Below are 24,386 nucleotides of genomic sequence, written 5' to 3'. Positions count from 1 at the left end.
CAAGATCGCGCAGTACAGCGTTTTCGTAATGTAGTGCTTCTCCTCGGCAGTCCTTGAACTTCGATTTCTAATGCTCGTTCTACGTGCGTTCCAGGGGTGGGGTATGTTCCTAGAGCCGTTTACTGTAATTACCCCTTCTTCGTTTATGTGTCTCCGCTACCTGCTCGCAGGAGGATTACGGAAAAAAAAAGACTTTCCAATTCTGTGCGCGCGTAATATATATATATATATATACCTGTATGCGTCCCCCGCTAGTGTGTGTTTTTTGTTTGCCTCCTATTTTTTTTTCGGTCCTTTTCCTTTATGGTACTCACCACTACCACCCCTCGTAACTCTCTAGACGGTTGCAATGAACCTCGTGTGCAGCCGACAATGATTAGGTCAGGCGCCGCCGTCGTTACACGCTAAAATGCACGGGAGGGGGAAAAAATGAAGAATGAACCGGATAATACAAAATTGATTAAAACACGACGTGCAAAATATAATGAAAAAAGTAACAGGGCATAGCGTGGCCGTTGCCAAAGTGGAGCTACAACGAACACAAAACGTAGGCCCCGGCATGCAGCAAGGGTTGAATAAGAAAATATATAAGCCCACCACTATTATACGCCTTGTGGCATATGAATGATTAAAGTTCCCCTGCGACTACTATACTTAATTCTGCTTGTATGTTTTCAACAAATGTTGCACAACACAGCTCAATCGGGAGAGTTTTCTATGCAGCCCCCACTTTACTGTCTTCTACCACTCGCTCCTGTTGCGCCATAGCGTTTTCTACCTCTGACTTAGGTTTATGTATTGGAACAGCCTCCGTTTTTACTGCGGTGTGTACGCATGCGATTCCGCCAGAGAGATTATCATACCTCACGTAACCGAATCCCGCCTCCCGAATCATCTCTGCGAGGGTCTCCTGATCGGGAAAGGCTCTAATGCTATCCACAAGGTACCTATAGCTTTCCTCATTTGCCAAAATCCGGCCGGCTTGTGGAATGAAACCGTAAGACCACACGTCGTAAGGCACGCGCAGCAGCGAGCACGTGACTTTGCTAAACTCCAGCACGCTCAGTACACCACCCACTTTCAGCACTCGATGCGCTTCTCGAAGGGCTTTCGGCCTGTCACTGAAATTCCGCAGGCCAAACGATACCGTGTAGCCATCGAACTGCATGTCATCCAACGGAAGCTCCTCCCCGCTGGCGACAATCCACTCCAAACCATCATATCCTTCCCGTGCTGCCCGGGCCTCTCCCTCGTGAACCATCTGTTCATTAATGTCCACAACCGTCACACCAACTCCTCGAAAGTCGGGAGGTGTAAGGCCTGGAAGTCCCCGTTCCAACTGGCGCACTTCATCAATTATGCGAAAGGCAATATCGCCAGTACCTCCAGCGACGTCAACGTACGATCCACCAGGGCACGGTCGTACGTAGTCACGGACAAATTCGCGCTTCCACAGGCGGTGTATGCCAAGCGAAAGAACATCGTTCATCATATCATACTTGCTGGCCACGCTGTTGAACACCTTTTTCACGTACTCGTCCCCCAGCCCCATGTTGAGGAAGCAACCACTGCGACGGAGCATCTGCGTTTAACGTTCCTCTCTGAGTAATTTTTAGTTAAGCCTACCTAAGTCCCAGATGGTAAATGGCACGGAAAGAACAATACATAACCCTGACACTATTATCACTGTTGTCAACATCACCACAAATAAACTTGTCGCATCCCCATAGCTTTTTTTTTTACCACACACACGTGTGTTCATGCAAAGTGAATGTACAAGTAACAAGGCGCTCCTATGTATAAAGAGCGTGCGTGACAACATAACCAATCGCCACCGACTGGTGTATAAAAAAGTAGTGACATATGCGTGAAGAAAAATGATGGTAAGACAGACAACGGGAGACAATGCCCATCTACCTCTCTACGAGTTTGTATATTACAGGAGCTGCACTCGGCCTGTTTCATCCCCAAGCACGAACATATCGCGGTTGCTCCACACGGTGCATGCAGTCACGAGCGCATTAGCCTCAGAGGGCAGAGCATTCAGCAGCGGAATTTCACGCTCTCCACTTTCCTCACTGGAAGAGGATGCCTCCCGAAGAAAACCACCAAAATTGCTACAATGCCCGTTTTCATACTCGTTGTCCTTTCCATCCACACCTCTATTATATGAAGATAACTGTGTGCGAGAGTTGTTCGGCTGTTTTACCAAGGAACTCCCATCATAAAGCAACAGTTTGCCGGAAGATATGTGTGGACAAGCCACAACCCCAGAGGACTCCATGAAGGAGAGACGTGGTGGCGGTAAATGAAACGTTGAGGATGAACGCTGGAAGTCCGGGCACAGACGTCGTGCCAACAGCTCCATGTCGCTCTGTCCAACGCTTACAGCTTCCACGCAGCCCGCTAACGTGTTAAGCCACACAACGTTGCGCAGGGGATATGAGTACGATGGATGGAGGCGACAGATTGACGCCGATGTCATATGTTGGGCCACGCACTCTCTGGCGCAACGCACGTCCCACAGCTGCAACGCTCCAGCCTCCGTTCCTAGAAGTATGTTCGCAGGGTTGCCTTGGCACAAGGAGGTTACGCATGCGAGTGGATCACGGCGGCCCGTATGGCGGTTGTGGGCCCCAATAGTGTATTGGCGCGTTAAGACTCCAGTACATGCCTCCGCCTTTCCGCTACGACTGTCTAACCACACGGACAACCCTGATGACAGCGCCCCCAAACTAACGTATCTGTCCATTGGCATAACATCGTTTGCGTAGGCGCTTGAACCATCCTCAACGTTTCCGTTTTCCTTCACATCCGTCAGGTTGAACCGCTGCTGGGGCTCACTCGTCTCCTCGTCAACATTCTCCAAGTCAAAGATATCCACCACTGGGGCTCTATGGTAACCGGCAATAACATGAAGTGAAGATGACAAAAATTGCAACGCTGAGAGGGCAAACCCGAGACTCGAGAAGCCTTGCGGCTCAACTGAAACTAGAGGGACTGCAGCACCAGGAATGGAAGGTACATCTAAACTCTCCATCCAACTGCTAATTGCGTAGGTAGAGAAGCGGCGCCGCTGGCATACAACGGCAAATTGCTCCTCCATGTCAAACACCACGTCTGTTACAGGGGCTAGTGCCCTTACCGCAACATTTATGCCACTCCTCTCACCCCTCGTCGCGACATACACTGGTGACGGGATCACAGTCCGGAAATCATCGACGTTCATCGAACCAAAATGTCGTTTTAAACCCTCTACTTGTGCGTGTTGAGGTAGTGCAAGTAGTCCTTGGCACCGCTGCCGCCACTTTAGTGGCACACGCACCTCGCTGTCACGGCTCAACCGACTGGGGTCGGTCAATAAACCGTCCACTCTGTAATGAATACCCACAAGACGGGGCGCCAGAATGCGCTCCACAAAGAACGGCCCCGTGCGTAGCAACGCCTCCCGTTCCCTCGCGTGCTGACACATCAAACGAATGTCATGATATGTAGCTGCTTCCCGCGGCCGCTTCCTGCTAGTCATTGCAAGTGTTAAGTGGTTGTCGCCTATCCTATCTCTCACTCCACCCCACTTATACCGGACCGCTTCCACTCCGCAGCTATGGTATATCCTACGGTAAAAGGAAGCGTCTCTCTTTAGTAAATTGCCGGTGATGGAGGCACATGTTTAAAAAGAAGTGAAGAAGAGGAAGAGAAACAGTTCGGCAAAAGGGTAAGGAGAACGTGCGGAGCGCCATTCACCTTGAACAGACAGATTCCCCCCCCCACACACACAAACACGGTCCCTAAAGACACTTTCATATATTTTTTGATTCAAGGAAGAGTCGTAAACCAATAAACTGAAACATCCTACTTAGAGCACGCCCAGAGGCTGCTTAGATATTAATGATTGACAAGCAAGCATCATTCAGTGTTACAGGAGAAGAGCATACGTACAGATATAGTTTTATAAACCGTACTCACAGCTAAAAGCGACCATATCTATGCCTCTCTATATATTGGACGGCCGCCTCCTCCCTATGAACATTTTTTATAAAGGAGGGAGAGTCGTGTGTGACCGCGTACCCTCAACCTTATCTATAATCACTGGGAACTTCAGTTTCCCCACAAGTACAGTTTCAAGCTATTTTTTCACATCAAAGTTTCCATTTGTAGTACTCAAGCTTCCTTGCCAGCAACCTCTCCAGGCGTTTGCTTAACCTATCACTCAAGTTGTACGCACTCGCGAAGTCGCCCACAAGCCCCTCCACAGTGTCACCCCTGTAAACATCAAAGGTACCCCTCTTGTCGTCGGGCATCCTTACATCCACGCATAACACAGGTGGTGAAGTTCTCCGCCAACGGTGAAGGGTCATTACGCGTGAACGATACGACCCCCTTCCCGCTGCATCGCAGGGGCCGTAATGGCTCTCGTCTTCTACCACTGATCCGTCCCGCTGCGTCCCGGTAGGATTCTTCACAATTCTCACAGATGAAAGGGAAGTGCTTGAATCGTCACGTCCCTCGCACTCTTGCGGCAACCTACCACGGCTACTGCTGCTACGGTTCCTCCTCTTTGAGCCGCTACGGTTCCTCCTCTTCGAGCCGCTACGGTTTCTCCTCTTCGAGCTGCTTTTCCGCGAAGGTCGCCGTGGTGTAGCGGACGAGCCTCTAGACTTCTGACGGGTTTTTTGTTTACCTCCTTTCGTTTTCGTGGTTGACCTACCCCTCCTTTGGGCACCTGCGGCCTCTGGAGAGCCCTCATCCGCCCTTCGCAACTTTCTCCCTTCGCACTTGTTGGGACTCGTAACAACCGCCAGTGCACTCCGATGCGAAGACGATCGTCTGGAACGAGCAACGGGTGTGCAGGAGTCACCTTCACAGGAATTGGCGATAGACATTCTGCTCACTACAGACACCCCGTCCAGTGTTTTACCGTTTGCACCGATGGGCAAAGGGTACAAGCCCTGGTTGCCCCGTCCCATCACCCGTTGCAGTGCATCAGTACCTGTAGATGACGAACCCAGGATGGATGACCGTCTCCTACTATCAGGACTGAGGTACACGTCGGCCGCAGTTACACCCAAGAGATCGTGGCCAGAGAGTGCGGAGCAAATATCGGATATGCCCGGCCACCCAACCGAAGGTTCACCAGCGGCAGTGCGCCGGAACGAAGAGGAAGCTGCAGCAGACGACACTGTATTTTTGCTTGATGCTCCCTGTGTGCTTTGATGTCTTCTAAGCGTTTGTATACTTGAACATATCGTATTGGGGTCACATAACCGCACACCGCAAGTGTCACCCCTTGGGACACCCTCACCATCCAATCTATTGGTGCCTGATGAAGGAGTTAAGAGGGCCTGAAGTTCCCTAACAAATACGCGTTTGAAGGCACTGTATCCCACAAGTCGCTGTCCATTTGTTTCATTTAACGATAGCTCCGAGAAAAAATTCTCTGCGAGCGGAGACCACACCTCGATACCCAGTTGCCGTAGGGCACCGTTCACACCATCGATGCCCATCTCGTTCCCGTTGACAGGCGCGTTCGCAAGCCACAACTCCTTCACGAGCTCGCAAATCGCATGGTAGCGCTCACTATTTCCCACATAGTTTTCCCACTTGGTGATGCGTTGACTTCGGGGGTTTATTTCCGGATGAAAGGTCTCATTTGGTAACCAATATTTCGGTAAACCAACATAGTGTGGTGGCACGTACCCTTCGCTAGGTTTTGGACATCGTTTGTCAAATTTCCCAGAAACGGACGTGCTGATTCTAACCCCAACGCCTCCACCGTGTCGTGGGCTCCCCCACCTTCCAACAAGTTCATGATCCCTGTTCCCTTTTGCTTTACTTCCAGGCTCATTGTTTCCATTTGAGTATTGACATGGCTCATCCTCCAACAAGCCCTTCTGGTTGTTGCTTTGGTTTTTGTCAGCAGAGACTGTGTGAAACGAGTACAAAGACTCACTAAACATACACCTACTGAAGCGTGATTTGCGCAGACGTACGTAAGCACATGCCCGTGTGAGTAAGGAGTTGATGTTCACACAAAAAAAAAATCAGGTGGATACCAAGGGCAGTTCTGGTGTGGATGGATAAAGAGAAAAAACAGTAGTGACAAAATTGGTTCTTGAAGGAAAGAGGGCCGAACATGCATACGAAAACACAACACTAGTTCGCAGAAAAGCGCGTGTTTCACAATCGTCAACGCTTAATGAACTAAAGACACGCATCCCAACATTGTCTTCGTTTGTTGTGAACTTCCCCCACCACTCACACACCGGCGTGTGATTATTCTTTTACTCGCAACCGGCATTATCGCTTACTTATTTTTTCTTACTTTATATCGATTGTTTAGATGCATTAAGAGTCGGGACGCAGTTTGGTTGTGGCCGCATCGAACCGCAAAGTCTCCTTCACATTTGTTGCTGAGACTGCAGGCGCCGCCAACAATCCGCGCGCGTACATCTCAGTTAGAAATGTGACCCCGAAAAAGTACCTGCCAGACAGCTTGGGTACCCAATGAGGTGATCTACGCTATATCGTATCGAGTTCTGTAACTCTGCCAGCTCCTCAAGAACATTAATTAACTCGGCACCACACTTTGTTATCAGTGGGCCGTGTGAATGAATGACGGCAGCCAATATGCCCTGTACCAAATCGACATTCTCGCGCCGCTTCAGCCACTCCGCCACAAATGACAACAGCCCATGCAGGCAGTCCTTAATACGCTCCAGTTCCTTCTCCGTGTAAGAGCAACCCTCCACATAGTCGACCGCACGCTTGATCTCCAAGTCAACAGCCTGTGGTGAACCAAGGGAAAGGATGTACGACAAAAAAGCATCATGTTCGTTCCGCACAAGCATCTGCTGCACCGGCGTGAGCTGGGCTATCGGGGCATTCACCACCCGCGATACAAGAGCTTCCTTATCTTTTGAGTTTGAAGCTGCAACAAGGAACGTGGGACGCAATTCCTGCGTGGTTGGTAGAAAGAAGGGAACGTCGCGCTTCTTGGGTGGAAGGAGCGGTTGGTTCTTTTCCCTTATCTGCTCCAACAGGGTAAGGTCGAACCACATGGAGCGGGGCACGCCAGCTAGGCGCATGCCACCGGAAATAATCTCATCAAGCTCAGCCCATTTTACTTTTTCCCTCTCAATTTGCATTAACGCAGTATCCTTCTTGGCGTCAAAAAGCTCTACCTCCTGCTCAGCGTTTCCACCAGCACCCGCTATGTCGCCCAACATTCCATCATCATTACCATCGCTTTCACCCTCCTCCTTGATTTCATTACCTGAACCCGGGAGCCCTTTCTCACACTTCACAGCATTGTCAACAGTATCATCCTCTGCATCCTCCGCGGCGCCATGAGCTGTAGGAAAGTGCAGCTGTGGCAGTTCCTCCACGCTGCGCGCCCTCGGATCCGTTATTACCTCTGGAACAAAGCCATAACGCAAATTATTTGACCAAAGGAAGGCACCACGCTCACCGGCATGCGTAGAGACCATAAATAGAGCATCTGGGTGGAAGGCAAGTGAGATGGCCGGAGAAGCTAGGCGGTACTGCCCGACACAGGCAGAGGAGGCAAGATCCCAAACAAGTAGTGCTGCATCGCCAGATGCCGACACTACGTAACGATACGAGTCTGGCGCAAGGGCTAGGGCTGTAATGGGGCTGGTGTGGCCGCTGAACGTTCGTACGGGCACGCGCAACTCTTGGGTTGTAAGCCCAATGTCGGGGTTGCAGTGGTATACACGAATGGAGAAGTGCTGCGCGGCAATAAAGAGAGACGACGGTTGATGAATACATGACTTATGCAAAGGACAATCAGTCTTCACGACGGTGCGGAGGCGACAGGTGAAGAGACTCCACAACTTAATCATCGAGTCAAGACCTGCAGTTACAACAATGTTGTTTCCACAGGCCACCTCAACGCACTCCACTGAACCACAGTGTGCCCGGTCGTCCGGCTTCAGTGAGGAGTCAAGCAACTGCCGTACGCCTTTGTTCTGAATACTGACAACAGATACATCACCGCTCGAGTACCCGATAACAGCAAAGTTCCCGCAGTCGCTCATGGCGACGGCACGTGCGATGTGCATCGACGTCTTAATACCGCTCAGCTTACAATCTAGAGAACGAGTGTCCATGCGCCAGCCGCACATCTTTGACGAAGATTCATGAATAGAAACAATGCTCGCCCACTGGTAGTTCCTTGCAGTGCAGCTGGCAATAGCAACAGCAGGTGGCATCTTCATCGCCTCACGTCCCATCTGCTTCTCGCGCCCCCGTCGGCCCAACTGGCCCTGAGACAATTCCCATGACGCACGATCGGAAAATAGGTGCGTCACACGGAGCGAACGATCGGTACCGGCAGTCAGCAGCAAGTCGCTGTTATAAAACTTAGCCTCTGTGCAGCTCCCCATATGACCCCGACGCTCACGCACCAGCACGCCAAGACCGTCTACAGTGTCAAACCTAAACTGCATCAATGCATTGTCAGCTCCAGCTGTAACAATGGTGGCAGTTTCTGTTGGCAGAACAACTATGGAGTGAACGGTATTGGTGTGTGGGGACTCCAGCACCTCCGTCTCAGTTTTCACTTGCTTGCCACGCGTCAGAAGACCGTCAAGGCAGCCATTTTCAAGGTCCCACATCGCCACCTCGCCGGAGCTAGACCCGGCGACGAGGACATCCTTGTCGGTTCGGAACGCCAGCGCAGTCACGGCACCTCTCTCCTCCTGGTCAAATGACATGATATCCTCGTTAGTAGCCATGTTGAGAACAACTACACGGCCGTTGCTTGTGCCATATGCGATGATGTCCTTGAAGTTACTTGCCGCTAGAGCCGTGATCTGCGCACCAGGCTCTCGCTTTTCGCGCCACAGGCAGACACCGCTTTTGAAATTGTATAACTGCAGTGATCCCTGTGCAGTCGCCAAAAGAAGTTTGTTGTTGTATCCGGCAGGGGTAATCATCGCGCGTGTCTCCTCACTACCATCAACAAGAAACTCTGTGAGCATGTTCCCGCTCTTTATCTCCCGTACCACTACGCGTTTATCGTTACCCACACAGAAAAGAATATCATCCACAGCAAGAATGTGATCCACTCTGCTCTGCGTAACGTCGTTGTGCATGCAGTTCCAGAGCGGCTTGTGATGCACAAATGCATGAATCCGAGGCCCTTCGGCAACAAAACGATACTTCCCTGCCTGTGTTACAGCCCTCACCCTCTTCTCAAAGTGCGGCCCACCGCGAAGCATTGTAAGTTCTTTCCCCCGAAACAACTGAAATGTGCGTCCTGTGGCAACCATCAACTGCGGTGCGCCGTATAACATTGTGCTACTGACTGGCAGCTCACCACATACGCTTCCGACCACACGAAATGGGGAGAAGCTCTCCATCCACTGAGAGGGGAATATCGAAATAGTGGCCCCAACAACTAGCCCCGCAAGGTAAAAAAGGGATAACGGAGACGAAACCAAATAAAAGAGACCGCAAACGCCACGCAAATATCCCTTCCTTTGGCGCAACTAACCGCACCCGCACGATCCTTTCGGCTTTCTTAGTGGTTTCTTCCTTCCTTCCTTCCTTTTTTTTATTTGGTGCAACAGGATCAAAAGTACGCATGCAGAGGGGAGCAGAAAACGTGTGGATGCGAAGCACAACCAACAAGCGCATCTTCCTACGAGGAGAAGCCAAACAAGTAGCCGTATTTAATGACACTTCAATACCCTTCCCACACTGTTTTCGCATAAACCAGGTCTCCTCTCCCTCTACCGTACACCACATAGTTACTAGACGGGAAACACGCTCACATAAAATAGTTAAATAAGTAAATCACTTGTAACCACCGCCATTGCCTCTTTCCCTTACCTCTCACCATCCCCACACGAAGGAAGGAGCAGATATGGACGGACCAAATATATATATATATATATATATACAAACATATTTGTATATGTATCGAACGTAGGAGACACGTCAGGAGGGAAAGGGAAGAAAACATGTCACATTCACTTCCCTCTGCCATTTTCACAATAACGACACGCAAATGAAACAAAAAAGGGGGAACAGATAAGGATAAAAGAAAACAAAAGGGACAAATTGGTCCCAACAGCGGCATTCTTTCACTTCAACTCCTCTCTGACAGTGAATAATAGAAACTCTCCGTGTTATCACTCACATGATCACATTTTTTTTTCCTCTCACACACCTCGCCAAAGACTCCCCCAACAGAAGCATACAGCAGAGAATATGAAGAGACGAAAGGAATAACACAGGCAAGAATGGTGCCGCTGCAAGGGTCTTTAAAGTAAAAAAAAATTAATTTAAATTAAAAACACCAGAAACGCTAAGTTCCCGAGGATAACATAGAACTCAGCAACTATGCTTGAGATGTGGTTAAAGAACCGAGGAGGGAGGACTCCCCCGTTTGAAAACCAGCATATCAATTGAAAAATAAAAAAATACAGGAAACAAAAAAAAGCTATGGCACTCTAGTAATACAAAAGCCAAAAGGCAAGAAGGGAGAGGGTAACAAGAGGAAAAAAAACACAAAGAATAGAGGTACGATTATAGGCCCATGTAAGGTATAACACATTAATATATATATATATATTAACGTATGCGTGTACTTTTGTTCTTATACATATTAACGTTGATGAGAAGAAGGAGATGATAAAATAAAAACAAATCGAAAATAAAGTCAAAAGGTTAAACCCAGAGGTTTTAACCTTTAGGTAGCGGTACCAATAATACCAACAGTGCACGAAGGTGCGGTAGTGACAACTACACACAAAAGAAAAAGAAAAAACATGGAGAGGAGGGGAGCGACGTGTATCTTGTCACATTTACAAAATAGGGAAGGAACCCACCAAACGCATCTACGCCGGGGAAGAAAGAAGAAAGCCACGGTCACTAAAAGAAGGGGGTAACCAACTAAAGATATGCATAAAGAAAAGAGACCCCGCCCCCTGCAACTCTTTCTCATATCCGAAATCCCCATTTCCTCCCACAGTGTTGACACATTGGTAAAAAAAAAAAAACGTGCACGCGCCCTCCACCGACTCCTTTCCCTTTTTTTTCCTCAAAAGAATGTGAGGCAAACAACATGTCGTTACGCTTTTCTAACCCCAACTAAAAATTGAGAGTGGGGGTGGCTATCTGCTAACACGCAGAATCGCAGAAGAAATGGGTAAACGTCCACACAAGTAAGAGGCAAAATGAATGGAACCAAATAAAATGGAAAGTTAAATTAGCAAAGCGGAGTCGGACTTGCTATAAATCCGAAACGATACACGTGGAACCAACCTACTCAGTTAATGAACCTTCTGTGTAGTAAAGGCTCTGGAGGGGGTTGATGCCCCGGGAGTTGTGACCGCTGGACTCGTCCGGATAATACGTTGCATTCACAAAGTCAAGTTGGGGGCGGAAAGTGTGTTTCCACGTTTTGCAGTAACGACTGGGTTTCTCTGGCGGTTGCAGTAGCTCCCCATTACCGTTACACGCATCCTTCTTGATGACATTTATCTTTCCACTTAGCACATACGATGAAACAATGTCTATACGACTTTGTCCCCTTAAAGGGTCATAACATTGAAAATAGTTTGACCATCTCCCTTTTCGGTCGGAAGATTTTTCGTCACGAGCGAGCGAGTCCACAACCAACAGCTCCGTTCTTGCCGATCCGGACCGCGTGCCGGGGCCATGCATAGAGAAAACTTCAACATCAAGAAACGTACGGCAGCTGCAGTTCGACGTTACAGCAGTCGGTGAAGTGTTTTGGGGCACCTCTAGCGTACAGAGAGGTATGCGAGCCGCCTCCCCGCGTTTAACGACCTGGCGCAGTGAACACTCCGAAATAACATTTCTGGTATGACGGGTTTCTATGAGTGAGTTCATTTGATAATGGGTAACAAGAGAAAAATTAATCATCAAAACATTAGATAATCCCCGTTCGTTGTCAACTAACCCATGGAAACGGACAGTTGTGCCCCCGGTAAATACCACACGCCCGAAAGATAGCGTGATGGTAACACTTCCCCTGCCAAATAGCCCTTCAATTGGTACCTCTAGACGATGTTCCCACCTCGCATCTTGACGGACACGCTGCACGAGTTGATTGAGGCACGCGGCGGCATCAACATTATTCTGAGCATCGCTGGCTCCAGGAGCTGCTGCTTGACCACCGCCCTTCGAATCGTCACCACCACGATGAGTCCCCCTTTTATTACCAGAACAAGAATCAGCTTGTTGAAAAACACTCATCCCTTGTTCCGACTCATTCGCAGATGCCCGCGGTTGTAGTGCGTCCTCAGTGCCATGCCCACTCTTCTGGTCCTCGGTTGCATCCTCATTGGTGTTGACGCCGCTGGCACCATCCAACCAGTTATTCACTGAAGGTTTTACCAGCTGAGACCTTAATGGATCCATCGACGCAGGGTGCGGTGCACCGAACGGGGTAGTCGTTAAGAGCCCACCGGCATCGGTCACGGAATCACTGGAGCCACTACATTCGTTGGGTGCGTAAAGCGGCATGTTGTGATTCATGCAAATGCAGTTAGTCCCTTGAAGCCCGCTCAAAGATGCCCACCGGTCTTCTTCGGTCCCAGAGGCAGCGTCACTGACAAGAAGAACGTTTCCATCAAACATTGGAACGGTTTTTAAGTACGCATTCATCCAACGGGACTCATCCAGCGGGAGTGCCTTAACACTGAATGGTGCATCGGTTGTTGAGAGCAGACGGCCTCTCGAGAGCAGCGTCGATGTTACAGTGTATTTCAGCCTTGAAGCACTTCCTCGTATATGGTACTCATGAGTAGGCGGTAGTGCGGAGGGGAGCCTCACTTTGAAGGGAAATGTGTAGGTTCCGGGCATCAGTCCTGACGATTGAATACCCGCTAATTCCACATCACTTACCGACGGTGATCGATTGAAGTCACTCCACTCATCGCTATTGGCACCCTCCGGATTCCCGCCACCTTCCGAAACAACGGATACCTGCGAATTCTCGCCGGGACATCCCGCTACGACGACGCGCTGCCTGTAATATGTGGCTTTGGCAGCATCTTTGCCAAGGATTTTTCCGAAGGAGCTCTTCAGACGCGTAAACTCCTGACCAAGCAGCACAACCTCCAGTACCGAATATCCCAGCGGTGCATCCACCCAAACCTCTACAATTCCTCTGAGCACCTCACCGGGTTGTAAAGATAACCGCTCCAACAGTATACGATGCGCTGTTACATGCTTAGCGGCACGATGAGTCTTCATTACCTTTACCTTTTTCGTGTTTTGTCTTTCCCTTCCCTCCTTAACAAATGCAAATACTTTTTTTCTTCCGTCACTCCTAAAGTTTAACAAAATACCGTTCACCGAACAGTGCAGAAAAAAAAATAAAAAACAACTTTGGTGTTGACCGAAACAGCAACAAAAGAAGAAAAGAAAGAAGGATGCGGTTAGCCACAACTGATACCTCAAGAATCACACGTCCGAAGGTTCCATATACCTTCCCCCTTCAACTGTTGCCTCTCGCTTTTGCCTCAAAGGAGCACTGAGAACTTTTGTTAACACCTAATTATAGGCGGAAAGGTGATACAGAGCCACGTTGCTTACAACCGCGGTTGCACAGTCAGATGTTATGCGAGGGGTTGTAGGAGAATACACAAGCCTTTGTCAAAAACTGTACACCTGCTGTGCTGGATTTTTGACGATTTGATGCAAGAAACGTCCGCCAATCGTCTGCAATTGCATCTTGTGAAGCTATTGCCCTGTTGTGGTTACTCACAAACAAGTGAAAATGGGGAGGTCGAGTAACAGCAAAAAGTAAGTAGAGAAACATAAATATCAGAGCAGTGGTGCCGCAGTAGAACTACTCTAAGAGGAAGATATAGCCGTGTTAGCGCTGGGTATTCGGACAATTTATCCGCCTCTCACAAATCCAAAAGAAGTTCCCGCGCAATCGTGTACACTCAGGTGGGCCCGAGAATCCAACGACCATTAATAAAACATGACCCTGCTTTCATCATTTTCGGTTTGTTTCGCTTTTTGGGGTTAAGCCATTGCAACTGTTTCCCATATTATCGATCGTCGCCAATATTTACGTCTGTCTTAGCGTCCGCCGCTTCTTCACTGGTGGTCCTGAAATCTCCTCTGACATGCTCGCCGTTCCCGTTTCCGTCGCATCAGCAACCGACGGGGTACCGTCGGTTGTGAAAGTGTTTTCAGGGGTGAATATTGCCTGCTCCGCTGCTGCTGAGGTTGACAGAGAGTCGTGTGTATCGCTACTCCTCGTTGCTGCGTAATCCAACAAACGCCCCTCGGCTGCAGCGGCTGTTGACAGGGGCGTATACGACAGCGCCGTCCCACTTGTTCGGATGGGTGTTGGGACGCTTTCTATGGGTCCACCAATGTCTTGCTCTCGTCTCTGCTTCATATCTGCAGACTGCTGTAGCACTATTGCAAAGGACGTGCGCAAGTATTGAAGTTCGTGGTTCACGATATTTGATAGCTTAATGCCGGGTATAAACACGGGTGATCCCTCCGCTTCAAACACTGACATGCTCTGTTGGAGTTTCCGTCTCCGCACTGCACGCACTTCATCAACGAGCCGCACTACCTCCGCTACGTGTGGAACATCTTCCGCAGCGGCACTGACTTCGCACAACTTCTTAACCACCTCGAAGAAGTAGAAGGGAAGTGCTTCGAATGTTGTTTCATTTTCCTTCTCTCTCTCCAGCACCTGGCGAAGATGCGGCAAAGCGACGTACGGTGGCGGTTGAATAGTGCAAGTGTCCGTCTGTCGGATGTGGAGCGCAAGCCACAGCGGCACATCGGTGGGGAAGTTGGGTGTAAAGGGCCCGTAGCGACCACCAAATGCAGTTGAAATGCGTGGCATGGTGAAACGAGGCACAATCGTCACTGTGACCTCCATAGCGGCGAAGGAGGCAAAGTGATACATTGTGAAACTACCGCTGCGACTGTTTCCAGCATGGCTCGCCACCGGATGGGACGCGGCACTACCGGCAGACATACAAAATAGGTATGCAGTTAAAAACTTAATATTCCTTTTGCCACACACCTTACCACCTCGTTGGGTCTCAAAAATGTTCCCTAATATCGTTTCCAGCCTCCGTGGGTGGGCGCGTGCGAGAAGATGTCCTTGGCGTTTGAACTACTCTTCTGTCGATTTCGGTGATGAGGGCACTTACATGTATTCTCGGCGGAACTCAGTTCGGTGTCGCGGCTTGTATGTAGCTACGACCCTTTTCCCGAGGATGCGGGTCGCCAAAATTGCCTTAAAGGTCCATTCATTAACATATATGCGAATAGGGAGGAAATATATATTTGAGTGAACCAGTGCAAGTTAATGAGAAAGTGATAACAGTGCCATGAGCTTATTTCAAGTAACGGCTTGTTATGGTTGCGATAAGCACAGGGAGAGACGGCGTTGACGGTCAGTATGATCGGTATTATAACCCTGTAATAATACAATATGCTATTAGGCAAATCTAAGCGTTGGCAGCACGCTAACTTGTTCTTGCACGAGTGCAGGCACCCATTGCGAACCTTTTTTAGCAATCGCCCACCATAGTACTTAATCATAAGTTGGGAACCCCAAAGCAATGAGCCCACTCAAACTGATCTGAAAGTCGTTAGTGGCTACGCGCACCATAACCACACAAAGAGAGTACTTTGCTTTGGCATAGAGGATAGTTCTTCTGCATCCCTTCGACCAACCTTTTCCTTCCCTCAGTGATGCAACACAACAAGTAGAAGCGCCTTCCTTCCGCACTTACCACACACTATCCTCCTGAATAGTATATAGCGTGTGGCATAAATGAGAGCAGAGTTTAGCTTCTATCCTTATGACCCCGCTCACACAGCGTAACAGACACGGTAACTGCAGTTGCACCCAAATTGAAGTCGTTACATACGCCATGTGACCACATCACCTCTTTTTTTTATTAATCAGTAGACGTGGTCGTACAGGAGGGAAGCCAGGAAGTATCTTGCGAACATCGCAACTATGCAAGAGACAATCTGTAGTTTCAACGCCGCACGCGTCAAATCCCGCTCATGCATATCACCACGTAGAAGCAAGATGGCGTTCAACAGCGTGTAATTACCACTGTTCTGCATGACATCCCTCTTCATGTCCCACCGAGGAACGCGGTGGCGGGGGCATGGCACGATTCGCAGTAGCTGCGGAAGCGAAATTGCAAAGTTAACAAGCTGTGGCACGAAAAAGAGCATGAGTGTCTTACTGTAGACACCTGTTACGCCAGCGACCGAAAGGACAGTGCCTGCGAAATATGTATAACTGTCACCCACAAATATGGAAGCAGGGTACGAGTTGAAACGCCAGAGGGCAGCGCTCACACCAACAAACGGTACGAGCAGCGCAATGGCTAGGAGTTGCCCTGAGGTGGCAGGTCCACCGTAGCTCGGATCACTTTCTAGACGCATCTGCATAATGCAGTGCACTATAGATGCCACAGCAATCACAATACTTTGCCCTACTTCCACACCGTTAACACCAGCGAGAATATTTATGCTGTTCGTGCAGAAGATGCACAACAACGACAGACCCACAAGGTAGAAGACACCGAGGTACAGCGTGGGTGAACCAAGGTAAGGCGCGAGGAGGCGGGGAACGATGACCTCGAGGCTTCCCTTGAACGTCATGACAAGTGGGATGGTGCCTATCGCCGAGAGAAGTATTTTGTACCTCCAACGCAGGTCGAGCACATCATCTACAAATCCAAGAAGGAGCATAACGGCAATGGAAGTCACTGATCCATCCAGTTGGCGGGAGACCCCACCAAAGGCCACAGAAGTGGTTATCAAAACGGCAGAGAGGTACACAGCACCTGCAAGAATGCCAAATGACTCCGGCACGACGAGTCGCTTCTCGCCTTCGTCTAGCTCGTCATACGGTTTCGATGCAATCTTCTTTCGTTGCTCCGGCGTTGTTTTATTAATATCTATTCCGCAGAGCCTTCTTTGTATTAGCTTTATGCGGGCCCCCTGTACAAAACGCACGGTAGCAAAGTAGGCAACGATACCACTGATTAACACTGCAACAAGCTCGTATCTGTGAGTGGTAACCGACTGAAGGATATGTTGTGTGGCAGTGACTGTCGCGTGCATAGGCTCCTTTTCGGCGCAAGCGTCGTGACAGTAACGAGTGCTTCGGCAATCCAACGATATTCACCAGTTGCCACCCCGTGATACTTCAAGTCCGGTTGTCAACAACACTGGCAAACCACGCATAAAGCGGCGTAATTGAATCATGGAAAGAAGAGACGCAGAGAGATAGATAAAAGGAAAATATTCAAGTGCATTGATTCGCACATTCCAAGGAAAGTAAGAGACAGTGAAGCCCATGCACCGAAAGCGAAAGAATGGAGTAGGAGATCAAATTTTAAGGCTGAAAACCCTTGTAAAAGCTTATCCAGGTGTACAAGGGGGGGGGGCGCAAGTTATTACTAATTAGTGCTACAAGTAGGTGCTGATTACACGAGCCACCGGCACCCCAAAGCTAAGTGACTGTAAATACCATGCATAGCATTGGTACATCACTCAGTCATCCCAGATATCGGGGTTGCTTTTGAAAAGCAACCCGCCGTCATTCTTATTCGTCACCTTCGCTTCCTCATTAGGTTTTTTAGTCGCATGCTTTGACACAGTCACCCTCCCCGCCATGGAGCCCGTGGGGCACTCTTTGCAATCACCAGAATCACGTGCGTCCTCCAAATCGTTACTCTCCTCCTCATTGCTGTCATCCGTCCCTCCGTCAGTGATGTCACTATCCGTTGAGGATACCTCCAATGCAGCATCCACCTCCCCTTCTGCCTCCCCACGGGCCACCCGCCGGCACGCCCAAAAGCGGTGCGATCGGCTGGGTGTAAGGGCAGCAAGAAAAGCTGCGGTTTGCTGCAGCACCTCCACTGAAACAGAGGGATCATCCTCACCTTCCTCAAGGGGCAGAGTTATGCCACCGGGTCCAGACGCAGCGACGACCTCTTCCAGAGCCACCTTTACATTCAACTTTGCTCCTTTTTTCTCCTTTCCACGCTTCGTCACAGTGACAGGGGCCTTCTTTACCTTCTTCCGCGCATCTGCGGGTAATGTTCTCTGATCCACAGAGCTGCTCGGCCCCACTCCATCCGTTCCCGCGGCAGCAACATCCGACAGGAACAACTCTGCAGTCTCCCTTTCGCTCAATGGTTTCCGGCAAGGCACGGAGGTTGTTGAACGCTTCCGCCTGGGTTTCAGCCGCCGTCGTTCTCCCGCAGACGCTTGTCTCATTTACGTGGAAAGCAACTATTTTTACCAATTAGTGGGGGCCCAGATCCTACATGACATTGCATGGAAAATGGTTCGGTAGAAACAAAACGGAAGCGATAGTGGTTGTACGTGAAAGTGAAAGCGCAATGAGGATGTGTCCAACAATGAAAATAATTGAACAAATGAAGCCCATGGCCAACACTAACAGAATGAGAAACATTGGCAAGCGCACCCGCGCAGATCAAGTCATTACAGAAAATAAATTTAGCCGCATTGGTCTGCAGTGGGGCGCACCTCAATTGATGCATGTGAGTACATACAAGCATCACTATTTAAATGCCCGTCTGGAATACATCGTGTAGTTACGTATCTCTAATGAATGTATGGTAAAGAACGGTGACACCATGCCCTGACCACCTGGGGGAAGGAGGCAGAACAGCGTGGCCAACCAACCTTCCGCCCATACAAGTTACAGTTTCAACCGCCGGGAAAGGTTTCAAACATTTTGCAAACGGTGTAACACAACATATACAGTGATGCTCTCTCAGGTCTTGCGCTTATGCTTGCTAGCTTTCTTCCTCAATACAGCAACCGCTTTCCGCGTGAACATCGCCCGAATCGCCGACTGTATCTTTGACACGGCTTCATAAACCGTATTCCTCCGCAGCTCCTCCGCTACTTTTGCAGCTTCCAGTTTTTCCTTTTCAGCATCTCTCTCTGCTTTCTTTTCCAGCTCCACCTCCTTGTCTTTGCGGGCCTTCTCTAAACGCTCGGCGCACTGCTGCCGCATTTGCTCCAGATCAATCTTACGTGCCTCAGCACGCTTCACCTCATTTTGATTCTTCCTGTCCCACTGCATAGCAAGATCATCCATCGCAGCAGTACGTTCTAAGAGATGCTCCTTGAACGCGGCATGCGCGCGTTCTTCCATCACATCCGTAGCTCTGTTTGCCTGCATGCCATCCAATACAATATGCGCCTTATCATCTGCAGCACGCTGCATTGCTTCGTGCGCAGCTTCGGCGGCCGCTCTCACCATATCACCGCGCTGCTTAGTTAGTTTTTTCTCTTGACGCAGTTTCTGCCTCAGCTCGGCGACACGCAACTTTAACTCGGTGACTTCCTTCTCCCTCAATAATTTCTGGGTCTTGAGCTCTTGCTGAAGCTGTTTCACATTTTGATTCAGTTCTTTTTCCTTCAGCACAAGCTCACTCGCCCACAACTGAGCACTCTGCTCATCTGAAACTAGTTTGGCAAACTTTTCAAAGGTGGAGGTAAGCGGAATGCGCGCGGCTGAAGGGCTCCGCCCAGCTCGTTTCAGTTGTACCGAACTACCAAACCGGTTCATGGCAGTTGATAGAGTTGTTTCTCGCGCCTCCGTACCAGAACTGTCATTTGTCCCACTCAGCCTCGGTCCTCGACTGTAGCGTCTAGCCAAAAGGCCGGTTCTTGCAGACTGCGTCCGACCACTGGCGTACCCCACAGTGAGCTCTTTAATGACAGATTTGAGTAGCTCTATCAACTCTAACCGCTCGTTGCCAACCTTCTTCCAGTTGTCGGAGTCATTGGGATTGTCCTTAAGACGTGTGAAAAGGGCCTTATTATGTTCTCGTAGCCGCTTGGAGGTTTGCTTAAGCTCCTCTATGAGAGCCAGTTTATCCAAGTCTTGCACGGAAGCAAAGCAGCTCGGGTCTAAGGTCGGACCGCTCCTACTAGGATTGACACGCCCCACCTTTTGTAGGAGTTCGCCATACTTTTGTTCAAGGGCCTGCTGTTCTTGTACAAGGTCCCCAACGGTGGGTCGGACGGTGCGTTGTTTTGTCGCAGCTACCTGAAGGGCGTGATTTATCTCCCTTATTTCTCGGTGGGATGTCTCACCCCCAAGTCCGGCGATCAACGCGGCTTTACGTGGTACCGTGTCGGCGGTAGTTGATTTCGCTTCTTTGGCGAATAGACTATTGGTTGTTCGTTGTTCGGTCACGAATGGAGAAGCATTGTAGCCATCGTCCGGAGCCGTAGTGTCGAGCAGGTTCAGCAGCTCCAAACGCCCTATTGCTTTCTTCAGGGCAGATACAACGCGATTTGTTGTGAGAAATGCAATTGGTGCAACTTCAATTTGCTGCCCTGTTGGGTTTGGATGCGCGGCGTTGAAAAGCTCGAGCGACTTGTGGTCAGAACAAATCGTACCGCCATTGGAGGGCGGGATCGGGGAAGGGTTCGCCGTGTGCGGCATCGACTTATCGTTTCGCATGGTGCTTTACAAGCTAAAGTTCTCTTTTTTTTTTCTTCCCAATACCACTGCTCTCTTTCGTCGTGCAGTCTTTTACTCAAACCACCAGAAACTCAGATGTCAAGGTACACGAGCGGTTCGAACTGAAGCTTTCTAACTTCCCTTTCTCTGTTTCTTTGCTACCTTAACGGCCTGTGTCTACTCTCTGCCAATGGTTGCAGCGATAGAAAGCGCCCGCCAACACCGGTAAAAGTGAACTCAAAAAAAAAAAAAAAGACTGCTGCAAGGAAGGTCACAGTTAGATCAGGCAATTGCAAAGAACGAAGGCAGACAGTGTGGAAATGTGTATCAACTCTCACATTAACGAGACGAGATCCCGAGCACACTTACAACCCGCTCAAATGCCAAAGGTCAAACGAGGGTAGACCTGTAAGACTACAACGAAAAGTCCAAAGGCCCATTACACAACGTAATGGCTGTGCAAAGGTTGCAAATAGAGCTATGGGCCACATGCTTTAAACGGTGTCTCAAAACGCTGGAGTATCCTCATGCACGCCGTGTTTACCTTATGTTATAAACTTGTAAAGAAGCGTGGAGTACACTCACATCCGCGTGCCCCTTCCTCCAACTTATGTGCTACTAAAGGAAAGCTCACAAGTTATGAGTTGAGCTGCCACTCCGAGTCACACGAGGTGCATTGGTAGAAGACTGTTTGACCCTCATCGGCACTACGTATTTGCCGCGCAAACACCTTACACTTGCGTGGCACACCACATTTCTCGCAGAACGCCTCCTCCTCAACACGATTGTCCGTCTGGGCAACACCAACATCTTCCCTCCTCGCCTCCTCAAGGGAATGCTTCACACTTTTCCATGCAGCGTCGATTTCTGCCTTTGTAAAAAGGAGGGCTGCTGTTGTTACCTCCGAAGCTTTTTCAAAATCAGGCATGGGGCGCTCCGGCTGCACAACGTTGCATCGCCGACACTGCAAACCTCCAGCTGCAGCACTTCCACTCCGAGGCATATCGTGTTCAGACGGGATCCATTGCCCGCATGCGATGCAGCAGCGCGATCCCATAGAAAAGTAATCCCTGCGAGCCATTGGTGCACTCATTGTCACTTTTTTCGAGTTCGTCGCCGTACAAACCCTGATGTCCAATGGAACTCCACTCACACTCCCAGACTATATCACTGCGCGTATGTGAGATATAAGGTAATTAAGGCGGAAAGCGAGGAAATATAGCAAGCGCACATCACAACGGGTATACAGAATAGTTAAAGGTACAGACACAACTCTCCTAACATTTATGCATTGACCGACACAAGCGATGATCACCTTGTTTCTTTTCTGCATCACCAAATTCAAAAGAGAAAACGGCACGCCAGTGAGTAGTAAGGCACGACACCTCCACAAATAACAACCAGTAGGGTAAACAAGCTCCCACACAAAACTCCATAAGATACAACCATCCTCCTTCCCCTTCACAAGCAAAAGCAACCAACTGACTCACACAGTTCCCTTTCGGTCCCCGCTATAACGTAATAAATATGTGGGGTGAAGGAAAGAATTGCTTCCGCCGCCACGAAAACAGAAAGTGACAATCCAACTGCGGACGATGTGTTTCGAAGTCAGTAATGGATAATAACGGTGCGACAAGGCGAAGTGATGTGTAACACACAAAAATATTAAACAAAGAATAAATGAAGGAGGCTTGTTACGTGCAAAACCGAAGTGTGGCACGACTGTCAAAAAACAACACACCATTTGCCTCCGCTCATTTCTTCCGTCCGAACGCTACCACAGTTTTTCCTTCCGAATCCGCAGTCGGGGGAAAGGGGTAATAAAGAGTTAACCAAACACGCGGAAAACTTGGAGGCTGTGAAGCATATCCATGTGACGCTAACGACACCAAGTCACCACAATGAACTGGATTGGCTCCTTTACTCTTCTCATCCCTTGCCGCACCGAGTGCAATTAGCGGCACACTCGTCAAGGATCTCTCCGCTCACTTGAGACAAAATATGCGAAGGAAAGATGACAGAAACCTAAGCGTTGCAACTTCTGTCTTAGTTTGGTAACAGAGCGAGCGTAAGGTATGCGAAGGTGAGTATCAACAACAGACCTTGGATCATCAGCCGCAGACGGGCATCCGTCCTCAAAGAGCCTAATTGTTTCCATGTTGTTGCTGCATCCACCAGGAAATGTGCTCTACGATAGGACCAGTAATTGTGCAGCGGCTCCAGCAGACCGACGGCAAAAGCGAACCACCAGTGCAGCAAAAACAAGTGGAACAGACTGAAGCAACGAAAAGTTAATTCGGCGATGATGAGAGGGTTCAGCTGTCTCTCCAGCTCCATTGCATTATTTAGACGCTCTTCGTACTCGGAGATCAGAGCGGTGTGTACGACTGAAATAATGAAGAGGATCAACTGTATAAGAAAGGCAAGAACCCAAGAAAAAGGTTCAAAAACAAAATAAAACAGTAGTGTAACTATAAAACACGCATGCATGCTGGCAAATAACGCCGCCCGTACGCGCGCAAATGATGTGTAATGGCCATTTCGTCGACGCACCAGGACATTCACCCAACAAAACTGCAAAGTTAATGCATCACGAATATTGCATGGCATGCTCATGTTTTTATGTCTAGTCTATTTATGCTTTTTTTATGTATCGACACCAGCTCAGGTAGGCCAACACGCCCGTATCAAGCACGCAATACTATATGGTATCTCTAATGTATCCTTGACTCGTCCCTTGCGTGGGTTCCCCCTCCTTCGCTAGAACCCCTATAAACACAACCCTTTTACAACCACAAAACAAGTCAACAGCATAAGGTAGAGAAAGGCCGGCGGTGAAACATACGGTATGACAGTGCAATACGCTTAGCAATTTTTCTGTGGTACCGCGGTAAATCGGAATACAGACACTTCCTCAAAGTATGCGCAGGTGGTTAGAACCTGTAGATGGCACGCAATAGACCAATGGCAACTCCTCCTTCTCATCCCTTAAAGGAAAGCTAAACACACACACACACACATACACAAGCACACACACACACTTCGCTAAACCCGAGTACAAATAAAAGCAATCGAAGAGTCATCACGAAGGGGTGCCTGTTCCAGACTTTCTCTGCACCATTTGCTTCCAATTTTCCGGGTACTGCGTTGGGTTGGTGCGGTGCAGAGGGGTGACAACCGTCGGGCCGCGTGGCATCCACAGCCAATTCGCTGGTGTATTAGCTTTATGCCACCGCACCAAGAAACGCTTCTTCGCTCTGTGATTTTGCTTGAATAAGTTGAGGGGAAACTTTGGCTCCACATCGCCCAGAACTGGCATGAGCGGGTGCTGCGACCACTCGCGGTGAAGGTCCCGGATGCGATTAAACTCCTCCGTTCGCCCGTCAAGCGTAGCACGCATCATCCACTGCTGGAGTTGATCAAGATGGTCATAAGTAAGTCTAACAGGGCGAGGGAGCCACTCAACCGGGCCTTTGTCATACCACGCTACATTGTCACTAGGTTTCGAGCGCATTTTGTTGTTACGACCAAAGCCAGTGCGTTTGGGTTTGGGATGCGTCGTACCTAGCACGGAGAAGCGTTCGGGAGTAGCTGTTAGAGCCCTATGAGTGAACCGAAGCATCCCCACTACTTAACCTACAGCAGATTATATATATATATATGTATATATATCTTTGGAAACGTGTGTCTTCGCACGAATTATGTGTGACTGATAACCAACAAAAGGTCTCAACTGATGAAGTCCACCAGGATACAAACGGGTGCTTTGTTTACTGGTTCCCTCACTGACACTACCTTAACTGTGTGAGGCCTACTGTTCTGACGACAAGCATCAACAACAAAGGTAGAAAACACAAGTAAATAA

The 24,386-nt window shown here is 49.3% G+C and overlaps 12 protein-coding genes across 12 annotated transcripts, besides 6 other annotated features; all 12 read right to left on the bottom strand.

Moving 5' to 3' along the window:
• Positions 1–213: 213 nt before the first annotated feature.
• Positions 214–234: a sequence feature (AT_rich).
• A 481-nt stretch (positions 235–715) lies between these two features.
• Positions 716–1,582, bottom strand: Tb11.01.2280 (ubiquinone biosynthesis methyltransferase, putative; the record flags this gene model as incomplete). Its single annotated transcript, XM_824022.1, has 1 exon — positions 716–1,582. The coding sequence occupies one exon, from the start codon at positions 1,580–1,582 to the stop codon at positions 716–718; it is 867 nt and encodes a 288-aa protein (XP_829115.1).
• A 354-nt stretch (positions 1,583–1,936) lies between these two features.
• Positions 1,937–3,229, bottom strand: Tb11.01.2270 (hypothetical protein, conserved; the record flags this gene model as incomplete). Its single annotated transcript, XM_824021.1, has 1 exon — positions 1,937–3,229. One exon carries the CDS (start codon positions 3,227–3,229, stop codon positions 1,937–1,939), a length of 1,293 nt encoding a protein of 430 aa, XP_829114.1.
• Positions 3,230–4,139: 910 nt separating this feature from the next.
• Tb11.01.2260 (hypothetical protein, conserved) lies at positions 4,140–5,957 on the bottom strand (the record flags this gene model as incomplete). Its single annotated transcript, XM_824020.1, has 1 exon — positions 4,140–5,957. The coding sequence occupies one exon, from the start codon at positions 5,955–5,957 to the stop codon at positions 4,140–4,142; it is 1,818 nt and encodes a 605-aa protein (XP_829113.1).
• Positions 5,958–6,455: 498 nt separating this feature from the next.
• On the bottom strand, positions 6,456–9,383 carry Tb11.01.2250 (hypothetical protein, conserved; the record flags this gene model as incomplete). The annotated part of the gene is made up of 1 exon (XM_824019.1): positions 6,456–9,383. One exon carries the CDS (start codon positions 9,381–9,383, stop codon positions 6,456–6,458), a length of 2,928 nt encoding a protein of 975 aa, XP_829112.1.
• A 519-nt stretch (positions 9,384–9,902) lies between these two features.
• Positions 9,903–9,946: a microsatellite.
• A 349-nt stretch (positions 9,947–10,295) lies between these two features.
• Positions 10,296–10,322: a sequence feature (AT_rich).
• A 258-nt stretch (positions 10,323–10,580) lies between these two features.
• Positions 10,581–10,603: a sequence feature (AT_rich).
• A 689-nt stretch (positions 10,604–11,292) lies between these two features.
• Positions 11,293–13,251, bottom strand: Tb11.01.2240 (hypothetical protein, conserved; the record flags this gene model as incomplete). Its single annotated transcript, XM_824018.1, has 1 exon — positions 11,293–13,251. One exon carries the CDS (start codon positions 13,249–13,251, stop codon positions 11,293–11,295), a length of 1,959 nt encoding a protein of 652 aa, XP_829111.1.
• Positions 13,252–14,077: 826 nt separating this feature from the next.
• Tb11.01.2230 (hypothetical protein, conserved) lies at positions 14,078–15,010 on the bottom strand (the record flags this gene model as incomplete). Its single annotated transcript, XM_824017.1, has 1 exon — positions 14,078–15,010. The coding sequence occupies one exon, from the start codon at positions 15,008–15,010 to the stop codon at positions 14,078–14,080; it is 933 nt and encodes a 310-aa protein (XP_829110.1).
• Positions 15,011–15,948: 938 nt separating this feature from the next.
• Tb11.01.2220 (UDP-N-acetylglucosamine--dolichyl-phosphate n- acetylglucosaminephosphotransferase, putative) lies at positions 15,949–17,130 on the bottom strand (the record flags this gene model as incomplete). The annotated part of the gene is made up of 1 exon (XM_824016.1): positions 15,949–17,130. One exon carries the CDS (start codon positions 17,128–17,130, stop codon positions 15,949–15,951), a length of 1,182 nt encoding a protein of 393 aa, XP_829109.1.
• A 432-nt stretch (positions 17,131–17,562) lies between these two features.
• Positions 17,563–18,291, bottom strand: Tb11.01.2210 (hypothetical protein, conserved; the record flags this gene model as incomplete). Its single annotated transcript, XM_824015.1, has 1 exon — positions 17,563–18,291. One exon carries the CDS (start codon positions 18,289–18,291, stop codon positions 17,563–17,565), a length of 729 nt encoding a protein of 242 aa, XP_829108.1.
• A 523-nt stretch (positions 18,292–18,814) lies between these two features.
• Positions 18,815–20,521, bottom strand: Tb11.01.2200 (hypothetical protein, conserved; the record flags this gene model as incomplete). Its single annotated transcript, XM_824014.1, has 1 exon — positions 18,815–20,521. One exon carries the CDS (start codon positions 20,519–20,521, stop codon positions 18,815–18,817), a length of 1,707 nt encoding a protein of 568 aa, XP_829107.1.
• Positions 20,522–21,158: 637 nt separating this feature from the next.
• On the bottom strand, positions 21,159–21,614 carry Tb11.01.2190 (DNA-directed RNA polymerase, putative; the record flags this gene model as incomplete). Its single annotated transcript, XM_824013.1, has 1 exon — positions 21,159–21,614. One exon carries the CDS (start codon positions 21,612–21,614, stop codon positions 21,159–21,161), a length of 456 nt encoding a protein of 151 aa, XP_829106.1.
• Positions 21,615–22,567: 953 nt separating this feature from the next.
• Positions 22,568–23,137, bottom strand: Tb11.01.2180 (hypothetical protein, conserved; the record flags this gene model as incomplete). The annotated part of the gene is made up of 1 exon (XM_824012.1): positions 22,568–23,137. One exon carries the CDS (start codon positions 23,135–23,137, stop codon positions 22,568–22,570), a length of 570 nt encoding a protein of 189 aa, XP_829105.1.
• A 387-nt stretch (positions 23,138–23,524) lies between these two features.
• Positions 23,525–23,562: a microsatellite.
• A 41-nt stretch (positions 23,563–23,603) lies between these two features.
• On the bottom strand, positions 23,604–24,143 carry Tb11.01.2170 (hypothetical protein, conserved; the record flags this gene model as incomplete). Its single annotated transcript, XM_824011.1, has 1 exon — positions 23,604–24,143. One exon carries the CDS (start codon positions 24,141–24,143, stop codon positions 23,604–23,606), a length of 540 nt encoding a protein of 179 aa, XP_829104.1.
• Positions 24,144–24,168: 25 nt separating this feature from the next.
• Positions 24,169–24,193: a microsatellite.
• Between the last annotated feature and the right edge of the window lie 193 nt (positions 24,194–24,386).

Source organism: Trypanosoma brucei, assembly GCF_000002445.2.
Source record: "Trypanosoma brucei brucei TREU927 chromosome 11 chr11_scaffold01 genomic scaffold, whole genome shotgun sequence".
NCBI classification, from domain to species: Eukaryota; Euglenozoa; class Kinetoplastea; order Trypanosomatida; family Trypanosomatidae; genus Trypanosoma; species Trypanosoma brucei.
Note: the sequence above shows the minus strand (reverse complement) of the source record. Positions and strands in the feature narration are given on the sequence as shown.